The sequence below is a fragment of the Mesoplodon mirus genome (genome assembly GCF_964341445.2).
Source record: "Mesoplodon mirus genome assembly, chromosome: 3".
Classification (NCBI taxonomy): domain Eukaryota; kingdom Metazoa; phylum Chordata; class Mammalia; order Artiodactyla; family Ziphiidae; genus Mesoplodon; species Mesoplodon mirus.
In genome coordinates, this window is record NC_138978.1 from 61,065,847 (window position 1) to 61,082,278 (window position 16,432).

Below are 16,432 nucleotides of genomic sequence, written 5' to 3' on the forward strand. Positions count from 1 at the left end.
AGAAAATATTTGAAGACATTATAGTGGAAAACTTCCCTAACATGGGAAAGGAAACAGTCACCCAAGTCCAGGAGTGCAGAGTCCCATACAGGATAAACCCTAGGAGAAACACACCAAGACACATATTAATCAAACTAACAAAAATTAAACACACACAAGAAATATTAAAAGCAGCAAGGGAAAAACAAAAAATAACATACAAAGGAATCCCAATAAGATTATCAGCTGATTTTTCAGCAGAAACTCTGAAGGCCAGAAGGGAGTGGCAGGATATACTTAAAGTGATGAAAGAGAAAAACCTACAACCAAGATTACTCTATCCAGAAAGGATCTCATTCAGATACGACAGAGAAATTAAAAGCTTTTCAGACAATTGAAAGCTAAGAGAATTCAGCACCACCAAAACAGCTTTACAACAAATGCTAGAGAAACTTCATTGGTGGGAAACACAAGAAAAGAAAAATGCACACAAAAACAAACCCAAAACAAAACAATTAAGAAAATGGTAATAGGAACATACCTATCAATAATAACCTTGAATGTAAATGGATTAAATGCCCAAACAAAAGACACAGACCGGCTGAATGCATATAAAAACAAGACCCATCTATATGCTGTCTACAAGAGACCCACTTCAGACCTATGGACACATACACACTGAAAGTGAAAGGATGGAAAAAGATATGCCATGCAAATGGAAATCAAAAGAAAGCTGGAGTAGCAATATTTGTATCAGATAAAATAGACTTTAAAATAATGAATGTTACAAGAGATAAGGAGGGACACTACATAATGATCAAAGGATCAATCCAAGAAGAAGATATAACAATTATAAATGTTTATGCACCCAACATAGGAGCACTTCAGTACATAAGGCAAACGGTAACAACGATGAAAGGAGAAATCAACAGTAACACAATAATAGTAAGGGATTTTAACACCTCACTTACACCAATGCACAGATCATCCAAAATGAAAATAAATAAGTAAACACAGCTTTAAATGATACAGTAACAAGATGGACTTAATTGGTATTTATAGGACATTCCATCCAAAAACAGCAGAATACACTTTCTTCTCAAGTGCTCATGGAACATTCTCCAGGATAGATCACACCTTGGGTCACAAATCAAGCCTTGGTAAATTTAAGAAAATTGAAATCATATCAAGCATCTTTTCTGACCACAACACTATGAGATTGGAAATAAATTACAGGAAAAAAACTGTAAAAAGCACAAGTACATGGAGGCTAAAGAATACATTACTAAATAACCAAGAGATCGCTGAAGAACTCGAAGTCGAAATCAAAAAATACCTAGAAACAAATGATAACAAAAATGCAATGACCCAAAACCTATGGGATGCAGCAAAAGCAGTTCTAAGAGGAAAGTTTATAGCAATACAACCCTACCTCAAGAAACAAGAAAAACCACAAATAAACAATCTAACCTTACACCTAAAGCAACTACAGAAAGAAGAACAAACAAATCTTAAAGTTAGTAGAAGGAAAGAAATCATAAAGATCAGAACAGAAATAAATGAAATAGAAATGAAGAAAACAATAACAAAGATCAATAAAACTAAAAGCTGGTTCTTTGAGAAGATAAACAAAATTAATAAACCCTTAGCCAGACTACTCAAGAATAAAAGGGAGAGGACACAAATCAATAAAGTTAGAAATGGAAAAGCAGAAATCACAAGTGACACTGCAGGCATACAAAGGATTATAAGAGGCTACTACAAACAACTATATGCCAATAAAATGGACAACCACACAGAAATGAACAAATTCTTGGAAAGGTACAATTTTCCAAGACTGAACCAGGAAGAATTAGAAAATATAAACAGATTGATCACATGTAATGAAATTGAAACCGTAATTAAAAATATTCGACAAAAAAAAAGTCCAGGACCAGATGGCTTCACAGAAGAATTCTATCAAACATCAAGAGAAGAGCTAACACCAATCCTTCTCAAACTCTTCCAAAATATTGCAGAGGGAGAAACACTCCCAAATTCATTCTACAAAGCCACCATCACCCTGATACCAAAACCAGAAAAAGATATCACAAAATAAAGAAAATTATAGACCAATATCACTGATGAGCATAGATGCAAAAATCCTCAATAAAATACTAGCAAACAGAATCCAACAGCACTTTAAAAGGATCGTACACCATAATCAAGTGGGATTTATCCCAGGGATGCAAGGATTCTTCAGTATAAGCAAATCAATCAATGTGATACACCACATTAATAAATTAAGGAATAAAAACCATATGATCATCTCAATAGATGCAGAAAAAGCTTTTGACAAAATTCAACAGCCATTTATGATAAAAACTCTACAGAAAATGGGCATAGAGGGGACCTACCTCACCATAATAAAGGCCATATATGATAAACCACAGCAAGCATCATACTCAATGGTGAAAACTGAAAGCATTTCCACTAAGATAAGGAACAAGACAAGGATTCCCACTCTCGCCACTCTTATTCAACATAGTTTTGGAAGTCCTAGCCACAGCAATCAGAGAAGAAAAAGAAATAAAAGGAATATAAATTGGAAAAGAAGAGATAAAACTTTCACTGTGTGCCGATGACATGATACCATACATAAATAATCCTATAGATGCCACCAGAAAACTACTAGAACTAATCAATGAATTTGGTAAAGTAGCAGGGTACAAAATTAATGCACAGAAATCCCTGGCATTCCTATACACCAACAACAAAAAATCAGAAAGAGAAATTAAGGAAACACTCCCATTTATCACTGCAACAAAAAGATTAAAATACCTAGGAATAAACCTGCATAAGGAGGCAAAAGACTTGTACTCAGAAAACTATAAAACACTGATGAAAGAAATCAAAGATGACATAAACAGATGGAGGAATATACCATGTTCTTGGTTTGGAAGAATCAACATTGTGAAAATGACTATACTGCCCAAAGCAATCTACAGATTCAATGCAATCCCTATCAAACTACCAATGGCATTCTTCACAGAATTAGAACAAAAAAATTTTACAATTCATATGAAAACACAAAAGACCCCGAATAGCCAAAGCAATCTTGAGAAAGAAAAGCGGAGCTGGAGGGATCAGGCTCCCTGACTTCAAACTATACCACAGAGCTACAGTAATCAAGACAGTATGGTACTGGCACAAAAACAGAAATATATATCAATGGTACAGGATAGAATGCCCAGAGATAAACCAACGCACATATGGTCACCTAATTTACGACAGAGGAGGCAAGAACATACAATGGAGAAAAGATAGCCTCTTCAATAAGTGGTGCTGGGAAAACTGGACAGCTACATGTAAAGCAATGAAATTAGAACACTACCTAATACCATACACAAAAATAAACCCCAAATGGATTAAAGACCTAAATGTAAGACCAGACACTATAAAACTCTTAGAGGAAAACATAGGAAGAACACTCTTTGACATAAATCATAGCAAGATCTTTTTTTGACCTACCTTCTAGAGTAATGGAAATAAAAACAAATGGGACTTAATTAAACTTAAAAGATTTTGCACAGCAAAAGAAACCATAAACTAGACAAAAAGACAACCCTCAGAATGGGAGAAAACATTTGCAAATGAAACAACAGACAAAGGATTAATCTTCAAAATATACAAACAGCTCATGGAGCTCAATATCAAAAAATCAAACAATCCAGTTAAAAAATGGACAGCAGACCTAAATATACATTTCACCAAGGAAGACATACAGATGGCCAGAGGCACATGAAAAGATGCTCAACATCACTAGTTATTAGAGAAATTCAAGTCAAAAGTACAATGAGGGGATTTCCCTGCTGCTGCAGTGGTTGGGAGTCTGCCTGCCAATGCAGGGGACACGGGTTCGAGCCCTGGTCTGGGAAGATTGCACATGCCACAGAGCAACTAAGTCCATGCACCACAGCTGCTGAGCCTGCACTGCAGAACCCACGAGCCGCAACTGCTGGACCTGCATGCCATAACTGCTGAGGCCCGCATGCCTAGAGCCTGTGCTCCACAACAAGAGAGGCCACTGCAATGAGAAGCCCGCGCACTGCAACGAAGAGTAGCCCCCACTTGCCATGACCGGAGAGAGACTGCACACAACAAAGACCCAACGCAGCCAAAAATAAATAAATAAAAAATTTAAAAAACAACCATAAAAAGCACTACAATGATGTATCTCCTCATGCCAGTCAGAATGGCCATTATCAAAAAATCTAGAAACAATAAATGCTGGAAAGGGTGTGGTGAAAAGGGAACCCTCCTGCACTGTTGGTAGCAATGTAAATTGATACAACCACTATGGAAAACAGTATGGAGGTTCCTTTAAAAACTAAAAATAGAACTACCATATGACTCAGCAATCCCACTACTAGGCATATACCCTGAGAAAACCATAATTCAAAAAGAGTCATGTACCACAATGTTCAATGCAACTCTGTTTACAATGGCCAGGACATGGAACCAACCTAAATGTCCATCGATAGATAAATGGATAAAGAAGATGTGACACATATATACAATGGAATATTACTCAGCCATAAAAAGAAATGAAATTGAGTTATTTGTAGTGAGGTGGATGGACCTAGAATCTGTCATACAGAGTGAAGTAAGCCAGAAAGAGAAAAACAAATACCATATGCTAATGCATATATATGGCATCTAAAAAACAAAAACAAAAAATGGTACTGTTGAACCTAGCTGCAGGGCAGGAATAAAGACGTAGACACAGAGAATGGACTTGAGGACACGGGGTGGGAGGGGGAAGCTGGGGTGAAGTGAGAGTAGCATCGACATATATACATTACCGAATGTAAAATAGTTAGCTAGTGGGAAGCAGCCGCATAGCACAGGGAGATCAGCTCAGTGCTTTGTGATGACCTAGAGGGGTGGGATAGGGAGGATGGGAGGGAGGCTCAAGAGGGATGGGATGTGGGGACAGATGTATGCATATGGCTGATTCACTTTGTTGTACAACAGAAACTAACACAATATTGTGAAGGAATTATACTCCAATAAAGATCTATTTAAAAAAAAGGTCCTTGTCTGCTTTTGCACCATCTCAGTCATCTTTTCATCCATTTCTATTAATTGATTTTTCTCAATTATGGCTCACATTTTCCTGCTTCTTTACATGACTAGTAATTATTTTTATTGGAGGCTGTACATCATAAAATTTACAGCACTGAATGACTAGATTGTGTTTTCTTACAAACAATACAGTGTTGAAGTTTGTTTTATCAAGCAGTGAACTTATGTTCAGATTATCTTGTTTTTTAAATTAGCTTTTTCTAAAGTGTGTGAAGGTAGGGATCTAAACTAGATAGAACAATTTAAGTATGAATGTATCTGATAATAAAGCTCTCAAATATATACAGTAAAATTAATAAGCCTAGAGAAAATAGAGACAAATCCATAATCATAATTAAAGATACTAACAATACTTTCTCATTAGTTGATAGAACAAGTCAACAAAAACTCAATAAAAATGAAAGATTTGTAAAACACTATCAATCAATTTGACATACTTAACATCTAAAGAATACTGCACTAAATAATAGAATACCCCATCTTCTTGAGTGTGGAACATTCATCATATGCTGGGCCATAAAATAATTCTTAATAAATTTCAAAGGGTAGAAATCATATAGAATATGTTCTCTGACCGCCATGTTAAATTAGAATTCAGTAAGAAAAGATGAATAAAAAATTACTAAAAACTTGGAAACTAAACAGTATACTTTTTTTTTTTTTTTTTTTTTTTTTTTGCGGTACGCGGGCCTCTCACCGCTGTGACCTCTCCCGTTGCGGAGCACAGGATCCAGATGTGCAGGCTCAGCGGCCATGGTCCACGGGCCCAGCCGCTCCGCGGCACGTGGGATCCTCCCGGACCAGGGCACAAACCCGCGTCCCCTGCATCGGCAGGCGGACTCCCAACCACTGTGCCATCAGGGAAGCCCTAAACAGCATACTTTTAACTAACCTAAACATCAAAGAAAAACCCGCATGGAAAATTAAAAATTATTTGGAACTGAATAATAATAAAAACACAAGATATCAATATTTGTAAGAGGCAGGAAAATTTATAGTATTAAATGCCTATCTTAGTCATGAAAAAAGATGTAAAATCAATGATCCAAACTTTCATCTTAAGAAGCTACAAAAAGAAGAGTAGATTAAATTCAATGAAGAAAAGCATAAAAGTAAAAATGAAAATAACTGAAGTTTTTTTTTAAAAAGACCAAAAAATTGAGTAAATCATTGAAACAAGAAGATATTGTTGAAAGGATTAGTATAATTGAAAAAGCCCTAACTAGACTAATAAAAAAGAGAAAAAAGTCACAAATGACCAATATGAAGAATGAAATAGGAGATACCACTATAAATCCTATAGATATCAAAAGAATTTAAAGAGAGGATATTATGAACAACTTTATGCATATAATTTCAACAACATAGACAAAACGGGTAAATTCCTTACAAATTACCAAAACTGACACAGGTAGGAATAGAATAACCCTATATTTGTCAAAGAAATTAAATTTGCAATTTGAAAAATTTCTATAAAGAAAACTCCACCTCAGATGGTTTCACTGGTAAATTTTATCAAACATTTAAAGAAGAAATAATACGCAAATTTTTTTTGAAAACAGAGAATGAGGGAAGACTTTCAAAACTCATACTATAAGTCCATCATAACACAAAAGAACTTCAAAGGAACAGAAAATTACAGAAAATATGGTGCATGAGACTAGTCACAAAAATTCTCAATAGAGTATTAGAAAATTGAATTCAACAGTATATAAAAAGGATAATATATCATAACCAAGTGAAGTTTAACCAGAGGAATTCAGTTTGTTTTAACATTTTAAAATCAAGCAATGTAACTGGCCACATTGACAGATTAAAGGAAAAAATTACATAATTGTTTTAATAATTTAGAAAATGTTTTGAACAAAATTCAACACCGATTTATGTTTAAAAATATCTAGCAAACTGGAATGAGAAGGAAATTTCCTCAAACCAGTAAAAGGCATCTATACAAAACTATACTTAACATCTTATTTAACAATGAAATACTGAATTCCTTTATCCTAAGTTCAGAAACAAGACAAAGACATTTGCAACCTTGGGGCAGGCAAAGATTTCTTAGAGAATACATGGAAAGTATTTACTACAAAAGGAAAAACTGATAGATAAGACTTCATCAAAATTAAAAACCTCTGCTCAACAACAGACAAATATATGTTATAGGCTTAAAGAAAATAGTTGTATCTTTCAAAGAGCTTGTATCCAGAATATATTTTTTTTAAAAAAAGCTCTTACAACTTGATTTTTTTTCAAAAAGACAACTCAATTTTAAAATGCACAAAGAACTTGACCAAATATTACACAGAAGTAGATATACAAATGACAAAAAAGTTATTAAAAAGATTGTCAACGGCAGGCATTATCAAGAATGTGGGGTTTCCCTGGTGGCAGTGGTTAAGAATCCACCTGCCAATGTAGGGGACACGGGTTCAAGCCCTGGTCCAGGAAGGTCCCACATGCCGCCAAGCAATTAAGCCCATTCACCACAACTACTGAGCCTGCACTCTATAGCCCGTGAGCCACAACTACTGAGCCCGTGTACCACAACTACTGAAGCCCACATGCCTAGAGCCCATTCTCTGCAACAAGAGAAGCCACCACAATGAGAAGACTGTGCACTGCAATGAAGAGTAACCCCCGCTCAGCAACGAAGACCTACTGCAGCCAAAAAAAAAAAAAAAAAAAAAAGAAGGTGGAGCAACTCCTGTATATTTCTTGTGGGATTGTAAAATGGTACATATAATCTGGAAAGGTATTTTGCAGTCTCTGAAAAAGTTATACATACATCTATCTATCCAAAGACCCAATAATTCCATTTCTAGGTATTTATCTAAGAGAAATTAAAACATATATCCACAAAAAGACACACAAAAATGGTCATAGCAGCTTTATTCATAATAGCTCAAAGATGTACAGGTGTCCATCAGCAGGTGAATGAATATACAAATTATTATGGTATATTCATAAAAAGGAGTAGTACTCAGAAAAAAATGAACTACCTATATACATATCAATGTAGATGAATCTCAAAAACATTATGTTAAGTAAAAGAAGCCAGACACAAAAGAATACTTACTATACAAACCCACTTATATGATATACCAAAACAATTTATCTATAGTGATAGAAATCAGTTTAATACCTGTCTATAAGGGTGTATATTTTAACTGGAAAACAGCAGAAGGGAACTTTTGAGGTTGGTAAATATATTTTCTGTCTTGATTACAGTATTAGTTATACAGGCTTATACATTCTTAAATGTATCAAATTATGCAGTTAAAATATATGTATTTCATTATATGTAAATCTTACCTCATTAAAAAATTTCCTACTATATTTCTATTTCTTAGATACATTTAAAGAAGTGATCTACCACCAGTTTTGTTTTTAAAACATCAAAATTCACAGTACTCAGTAAAATTTTAATCTTATAACTCTAATTATGGGACAAAAAATTTATATATATGATAAAAATTTTAAAACATCAACCTAATATGAGATAATAAGCATAGTTTTCAATATTCTTAGATGTAAGTAAGCAAAAAGGTTTACATCCATTTGTCACACACACAATTTTGTAACCTAATCTTTTGATGTAGGCATATAGAAGATCACTTTTGACTTGAAGGATCAAGAAAGATTTCATAAAGGAGTTTGCCCTAAGCCATACTTGAAAGCTGGGAATTGAAATTGAAAAGATGAATTAGATAATCTCTCAAATCCTTCAAAATATTTTGTGAATCTATGAGATGGGATTTGTAGAAATAAGAGTATGTAATTAAATTAGGGAGAGGTAATAAAAGCTAGAACCTGGAAAGTATAAATGGCAATGGAAAGGGGAGTTTGATTATGAGAGAATAATTCAATGAGGGGACAACGGAGAGGAAAGAGCCAAAGGTAAAAGTCTGCACCTTTTTCTTTGGGGTTCCTGGTCTGGACTCTTTTGTTACTCACATGTTTAGTGCTGCAAACTATATAAAAATGTCTTCTGATCAGTGATAACTCAGTCTAGATATTGCATTTAGAAATAATAACATCATTTGATTTTTTAAATTATTTGAGCTTAACTAAAAGTGATTATTTTTAAATATGTTTTTTAAAGTACAAAATCGTTATTTCAAAACAACACCATGTTTTTTAAAAAAAAGATTTTTAGTATATAATGTATTAAATACCTTTTAAAACAGGAAGCTGACGATAAGCTGCAAGTTTTGGCTGAAATATATTTTCCATTATAACTCGTTCCATAAAAAATAAGTCCTGTTGGAACTTATCAGATTTCAATACTTCCTCTGAGTTATCTTCTTCTTCTTCATGGACTTTAGCCAGAGTTACATTTTCAATATCCATTAGAGAACTACTTTCACTAACTGTAAAATACAAATATGATGCAATGCTAAAATAATTCAAATAATATTAGCTGATTTGTACATTCTAAAGATTTAAGAAATGACATTTTGCCACCACTATTTGTTTTCCTCCAGTATTTAACAACTTCAATAGACATTTATTGAATGTCTTTTACAAACCGAGCACATACAAGATATACATAAATTATATCATATCATTTTGGAATTTTTAACCACTCAAAAATGTGTGTTTTCCAGAAAATAAGCAATGATAACTCATAAGGTAATTTGTATCTCTATATATTTTTATTCAAATTGAAATAAAATTATTATCAGTCTTCAGATAAAGGTTTGATTTGATTATTGCTTTATAGGAACAATAAATTAATTTTTATTGATTTTATTGATGCTATAACAAATTACCAAAAACTTAGTGGATTAAAACCATACAAATGTATTATCTTAGAGTTCTGTAGGTTAGAGGTCTGACTCAGGTTTCACTGGGCTAAAACAAAAAAGTTAATAGGGTTATGTTCCTTTCTGAAGGCTCTAGAGGAGAATTCATTTCCTTGCCTTTTCCAACTTCTAGAGGCCACCAGCAACCCTTCCTTCATCTTCAAAAGACAGCAATATTGCATCTCTCTGATAGTCTTCTGTCATTACATTCCTCTCTGACCAGAACTGGAAAAAGTGCTCCAATTTTAAGTACCCGTGTGATTAGTTTGTGTCCACTCCAGTAACCCAGGATAACCTCCTTCTTTGAAGATACTTAATGTAATCACATCTGGAAAGTATCTTTTGTCATGTAAGGTAATTTATTCACAGGTTCCAGAGATTGGGATGTGTATATATTTGGGGAATGATTCTGCCTATCACATTACTTAGTAAAAAAAAAAAACAGAATGAAGGGGAATCCTGCATCCATGAAGATGGAGTAGACACTTTTTCTTATTCCTCTTCTAAATACAACTAAAAACCCTGGACATCATATATAAAACAAACATAGGAAGCCTTTGAAAACCTTTGATAGAAGGAGGCAAAGCAACAAGAGAGCTCAGGACACAAGGAATGACACAGTGGTGAGTTCTCTGGATTCCTTATTGCTGCATATACTCAAGACAAACCTCCTCTCTCTAGCCAAAAGACCAGGAAAAGAAAAACCTTGCAAGAAAAAAAAAACTTTTAAAATATAACCATTCCACTCCAGACAAAAACACAGAGAAAAAATTGCAGCCTTACTCATTCCACAAATTCCACTAGCCAAGCGGGGAGCCTAGAATTCCATCCTTGCCAGGCTCTAACAAGGCATCCCAACCTCCCAGCCTTCCAGTGAGTGTGGTGTCAGAAAAGGATTAGTAAGGAGCCAGGACTTTCAATCCTAACAAAAATAATAACTGTGCTGCCCTTTCTGCAATGTCAGCAGAGACCAGTTGGGGAACATGGAATTCCACACCTACCTGGCACTAACAGTATTCTTCTCCCCAACAGAATAGTCAGAGTTGGACTGGTAGAGTCAGAACTCACAGAACTGCCCCAAAGTAATAAAGCCAAGTCCCAATCCATGGTGTCAGGGAGTGGTAATGAGGTGCTCCTATCCCTCCCAGTCATATAGGTATCAATGGAAATCAGAGCTCCCCACCTGCCCCTGCAAAACAGTAATAAGGAGATGATCCCCTCCCTCACTGTAATTGAAGGTCAAGTGGAGAACCTGGATTTCTACAAAACCCCACTTCTACTCCCACCTGGCAGTAATGGAGCAGTAAATTCCCCTGTCAAAATAGTGTCAAACAAAGCCTGCTAAAAAGGAAGGTTTAGAGAAGATCCAGTTCTCATGACATAATGCCCAAAATTTCTAAATTTCAACTGAAAGTCACTCATCATACAAAGACCCAAGAAAATCTCAACCTAAATGAAACAAAAAAAAATAAAATCAATAGATGCCAACACTGAGATGACAGAGATGTGAATTATCTGACAGTTTAAGGCAATCATCAAAAAAATGTTTCAAGCATTTATGAACACATTTGAAACATGGAATAATAGAAAGTATTATCAAAGAAATTTAAAATCTTAGTAAATCAATTCAAGAGCCAAATGGAAATTTTAGAAATGAAAAATGAAATAATCAAAATTTTAAAATTCAATGGATGTGCTCAACAGCAAAATGGAGGGGACAGAGGAAAGAATTAGTGAACTTGATGAGAGAACAATATAAATTACCTAATCTGAAAAACAGAAAGAAAATAATCTGAAAAAAACAAGAAAGAAGAGAGGCTCAAAGGCCTGTGGGACTATAACAAGATATCTAACATTCATGTCATTGGGGAGAGCAGAAAGAGGATGAGACTGAAAAATGTACTTGAAGAAATAATAGCTGAAATTTTCCAAAATTTAGCAAAGAATAACATACAGAATCAAGAAACTCAGTGAATTCCAAAGAAGATAAACCTAAAGAAATCCGCACCAAGACATCATACTCAAATTTATCAAAACTGAAAACAAAGTAAATAAAAATATAGAAAGCATTAAGGAAGAAATGATGTCTTATATACAGAGATAAATAATTTGAATAACAGCAGATTTGTCATCAGAAACCATGGAGGCCAGAGGAAGTGGCACACATATTCTAAGTGATGAGAGAAAATAACTTTCAACCAAGAATTCTATATCCACTAAAAATATTTTATAGGAATAAAGGTGAAATTAAGATATTCTCAGATGAAGAAATACTAAGAGAATTTGTTGCCAGCAGATCTTCCTTAAGAATGGCTAAAGGAGAATGGCTAAACAAGAAGGAAATTATTGTAAAAATGAATTTTGGAATATCAGAGAGAAAAACAGAATGGGGAGAGTAAAAATATAGGTAAATACAATTTCCTTCTCTTCAGTTTTCTTAATTATGTTTGATGGTTGATATAAAAATTACAACTAGCTGATACAGTTCAATGTTCAAATACTCCATTTAAATATTTAAAGGAAATACTTAGGGCAAACATATAAACAGGGGAGAGTGAAAAGATATAAAGGGGGGAAGATTTCTACTCTTAACCTGGTAAAATGTCAACACAAGTGGACTGCAATATGTAGAGCATCCACTAAAAAAAGCTCCACAAAGAGATAAACTCAGAAATACCATATATATATTAGAATGGAATTGTGAAAAAAATGAGTCATAACAGGAAGACTGAAAGTGGGGGAATGGAAAAGGGTATTCTATTCAAATGGAAATAAAAAGAAAGCTGCACTAACTATACTTATATCAGACAAAATAGACTTTAAAACAAAGACTATTACAAGATACAGAGAAGGGCATAATGTAATGATAAAGGGATTATCCCAACAAAAAGGAAAACAGTTGTAAATATATATACACTCAACATAAGAACATTTAATTACATAAAGCAAATACAAATAGATGTAAAGGGAAAGATTTTATAATAATTTAACAAGAATTATTATAATTGTAGAATAATAAAACAATAATACATAATTGTATAATAATAGAAAGGGACATTACACTTACATCAATGGACAGATCATCCAGACAGAAAATCAAAAGGAAACATTTGGCTTATACAACACATCAGACCAGATTGTTTAATAGGTATACAAAACATTCATCCAAAAAACAGCAGGATACACATTCTTTTCAAGTGCACATTGAATATTCTCCAGGGTAGATAACACGTTAGTCCACATACAGGTTTCAGTAAATTTAAGAAGACTGAAATCATATAAAGCATCTTTTCTGGCCACAAAGGTATGAGACAAGAAGTCAACTACAATAAAAACCTGGAAACACAAACATGTGGAGTCTAAACAACATGCTACAAAACAACAAATGAGTTACTGAAGAAATCAAAGAGAAAATCGAAAAATACCTTGAGATAAATGAAAGTGGAAATACAACATTACAAAATCTATGGGATGCAACAAAAGCAGTTCTCAGAGGGAAGTTTATAGTGATACAAGTCTACCTCAGGAAACAAGAAAAATCTCAAACAATTTAAAATTACACCTAAAGGAACTAGAGAAAGAAGAACCAACACCGCCCCACAGTTACTAAAAGGAAGGAAATAATAAAGATCAGTGCAGAAATAAATGAAATAGGCACTAAAAAACAATAGAAAAAAATCAATGAAACTAAGAGCTGGTTCTTTGAAAAAAGATACAAAATTGATAAACCTTTAGCCAGACTTTTCAAGAAGGAAAGAGGGCTCATATAAATAAAATCAGAAATGAAAGAGGAAAAGTTACAACCAACATTACAGAAATATAAAGTATTATAAGAGATTATTATGAACAATTACATGCAAACAAATTGGACAGCCAATTTGTTGTTTAGAAGAAATGGATAAAGTTCTATAAATACACAACCTACAAAGACTGATCATAATAAAATAGAAAACCTGAACTAACAGATGACTAGTAAGGAGATTCACTAATTAGAAACCTCCCAACAAACAAAAGTCCAAGACCAGACAGCTTCACTGGTGAATTCTACCAAATTTAAAGGATTACCTATTCTTCTCAAATTATTCCAAAAGATTGAAGAGGGAACACGTCCAAATTTATTCTATAAGGCCAACATAGATACCAAAATCAAAGACAGTAAAAACAAAAAGAAAACAACCGGTCAACATCCCAGATAAACATAGATGCAAAGATCCTCAACAAAATATCAACAAACAAAATTCAACAATACATTAAAAGGATCATACACCATAATCAAGTGGGATTTATCCCAGGCATGCAAAGATGGCTCAATATCTGCAACTCAATCAACATGATACACCACATTAACAAAACAAAGGATAAAAATCATATGATCATTACAATAAATGCAGAAAAAAGTTTTGATAAAAGTTAACATCAGTTTATGATAAAAACTGTCAACAAAGTGGTAATAGAGGGAACATACTTCAACATAAAAAAAGCCATATATGACAAACCCACAGCTAATATCATACTAAACAGTGAAAAGCTGAAAGCATTGACTTTAAGATCAGGAAAAAGACAAAGATGCCCACTCTTACCACTATTATTTAACATAGTATTAGAGAGACTTTCAAGATGGCAGAGGAGTAAGACATGGAGATTCCCTTCCTCCCCACAAATACATCAGTAATACATCTACATGTGGGACAACTCCTGCAGAACACCTACTGAATGCTGGCAGAAGACCTCAGACTTCCCAAAAGGCAAAAAACTCCCCATGTACCTAGGTAGGGCAAAAGAAAAGAGAAAAAACAGAGACAAAAGAATAGGAACAGTACCTGCACATCTGGGAGGGAGCTGTGAAGGAGGAAAAGTTTCCACACACTATGAAGCCCCTTCACTGGTGGAGACAGGGGGTGGCGGGGGGGAAGCTTCAGAGCCATGGAGGACAGCGCAGCAACAGGGGTGTGGAGGGCAAAGTGGAGAGATTCCTGCACAGAGGATCAGTGCCAACCAGCACTCAACAGCCCGAAAGGCTTGTCAGCTCACCTGCCAGGGCGGGTGGGGACTGGGAGCTGAGGCTCCGGCTTCGGAGGTCATATCCCAGGGAGAGGAATGGTGTTGGCTGTGTGGACACGGCCTGAAGGGGCTAGTGCACCACGGGTAGCCAGGAGGGAGTCCGGGAAAACGTCTGGAACTGCCTAAGAGGCAAGAGACCATTGTTTCAGGGTGTACGAGGAGAGGTGATTCAGAGCACCGCCTAAACGAGCTCCAGAGACAGGCACGAGCTGTGGCTATCAGCTCGGACACCAGAGATGAGCATGAAATGCTAAGGCTGCTTCTGCAGCCACCAAGAAGCCTGTGTGCAAGTACAGGTCACTATCCACACCTCCCCTGCCGGGAGCCTGTGCAGCCCGCCACTACCAGGGGCCCGTGATCCAGGGACAACTTTCCTGGGAGAACACACAGTGTACCTCAGGCTGTTGCAATGTCATGCCAGCCTCTGCCACCTCAGGCTCCTGCCGCATTCCATACCCCTCCCTCCCCTCCGCCTGAGTGAGTCAGAGCCCCCTAATCCGCTGTTACTTTAACCCCATCCTGTCTGAGAGAAGAAAAGACGCCCTCAGGCGACCTACACGCAGAGGCGGGGACAATTCCAAAGCTGAACCGCAGGAGCTGTGCGAACAAAGAAGAGAATGGGAAATCTCTCCCAGCAGCTTCAGGAGCAGCGGATTAAATCTCCAGAATCAACTTGATGTACCCTGCATCTCTGGAATACCTGAAGAGACAATGAATCATCCCAAAATTGAGGCAGTGGACTTTGAGAGTAACTGTAGACTTGGTGTTTGCTTTCTGAATCAATTTGTTTCTGATTTTATATTTATCTTAGTTTAGTATTTAGAGTTTATTATCATTGGTAGATTTGTTTATTGATTTGGTTGCTCTCGTCCTTTTTTTTTTTATACATAGATATATAGAATTTTTTTTCCTTTTTCTCTTTTTGTGAGTGTGTATGTGTATGCTTCTTTGTGTGATTTTGTCTGTATAGCTTTCCTTTTACCATTTGCCCTAGTGTTCTGTCTGTCTGTTTTTTTGTTTGTTTGTTTGTTTAGTATAGTTTTTAGTGCTTGTTATCATTGCTGGGTTTGTTTTTTTGCTTTGGTTGCTCTCATCTTTCTTTTTCCTTTTTTGTATTACTTTCTAAATTTTTTTAATTTTAATAATTAAAATTTTTTTATTTTAATAACTTTATTTTATTTTTTTTTCTTTCTTTCTTTTTTTCTCCCTTTTCTTCTGAGCCGTGTGGCTGACAGGGTCTTGGTGCTCCGTCCAGGTGTCATGCCTGTATCTCTGAGGTGGGAGAGTCGAGTTCAGGACACGGGTCCACAGGAGACCTCCTGGCTCCACATAATATCAAACAGTGAAAGCTCTCCTAGAGATCTCCAACTCAGCTCTAAGACCCAGATCCACTCAACAACCAGCAAACTACAGTGCTGAACACCCTATGCCAAACAACTAGCAAGACAAGAACACAACCC

The 16,432-nt window shown here is 35.4% G+C and overlaps 1 protein-coding gene across 1 annotated transcript in view; it reads right to left on the reverse strand.

The window, feature by feature from the left end:
* DNAI4 (dynein axonemal intermediate chain 4) overlaps positions 1-16,432 on the reverse strand; it is a gene marked incomplete at its 5' end in the record, with an annotated part of 112,281 nt that overhangs the window by 38,356 nt on the left and 57,493 nt on the right. Inside the window, 1 exon segment of the mRNA XM_082611935.1 lies at positions 9,282-9,476. Coding sequence (XP_082468061.1) covers positions 9,282-9,476 — 195 coding nt within the window.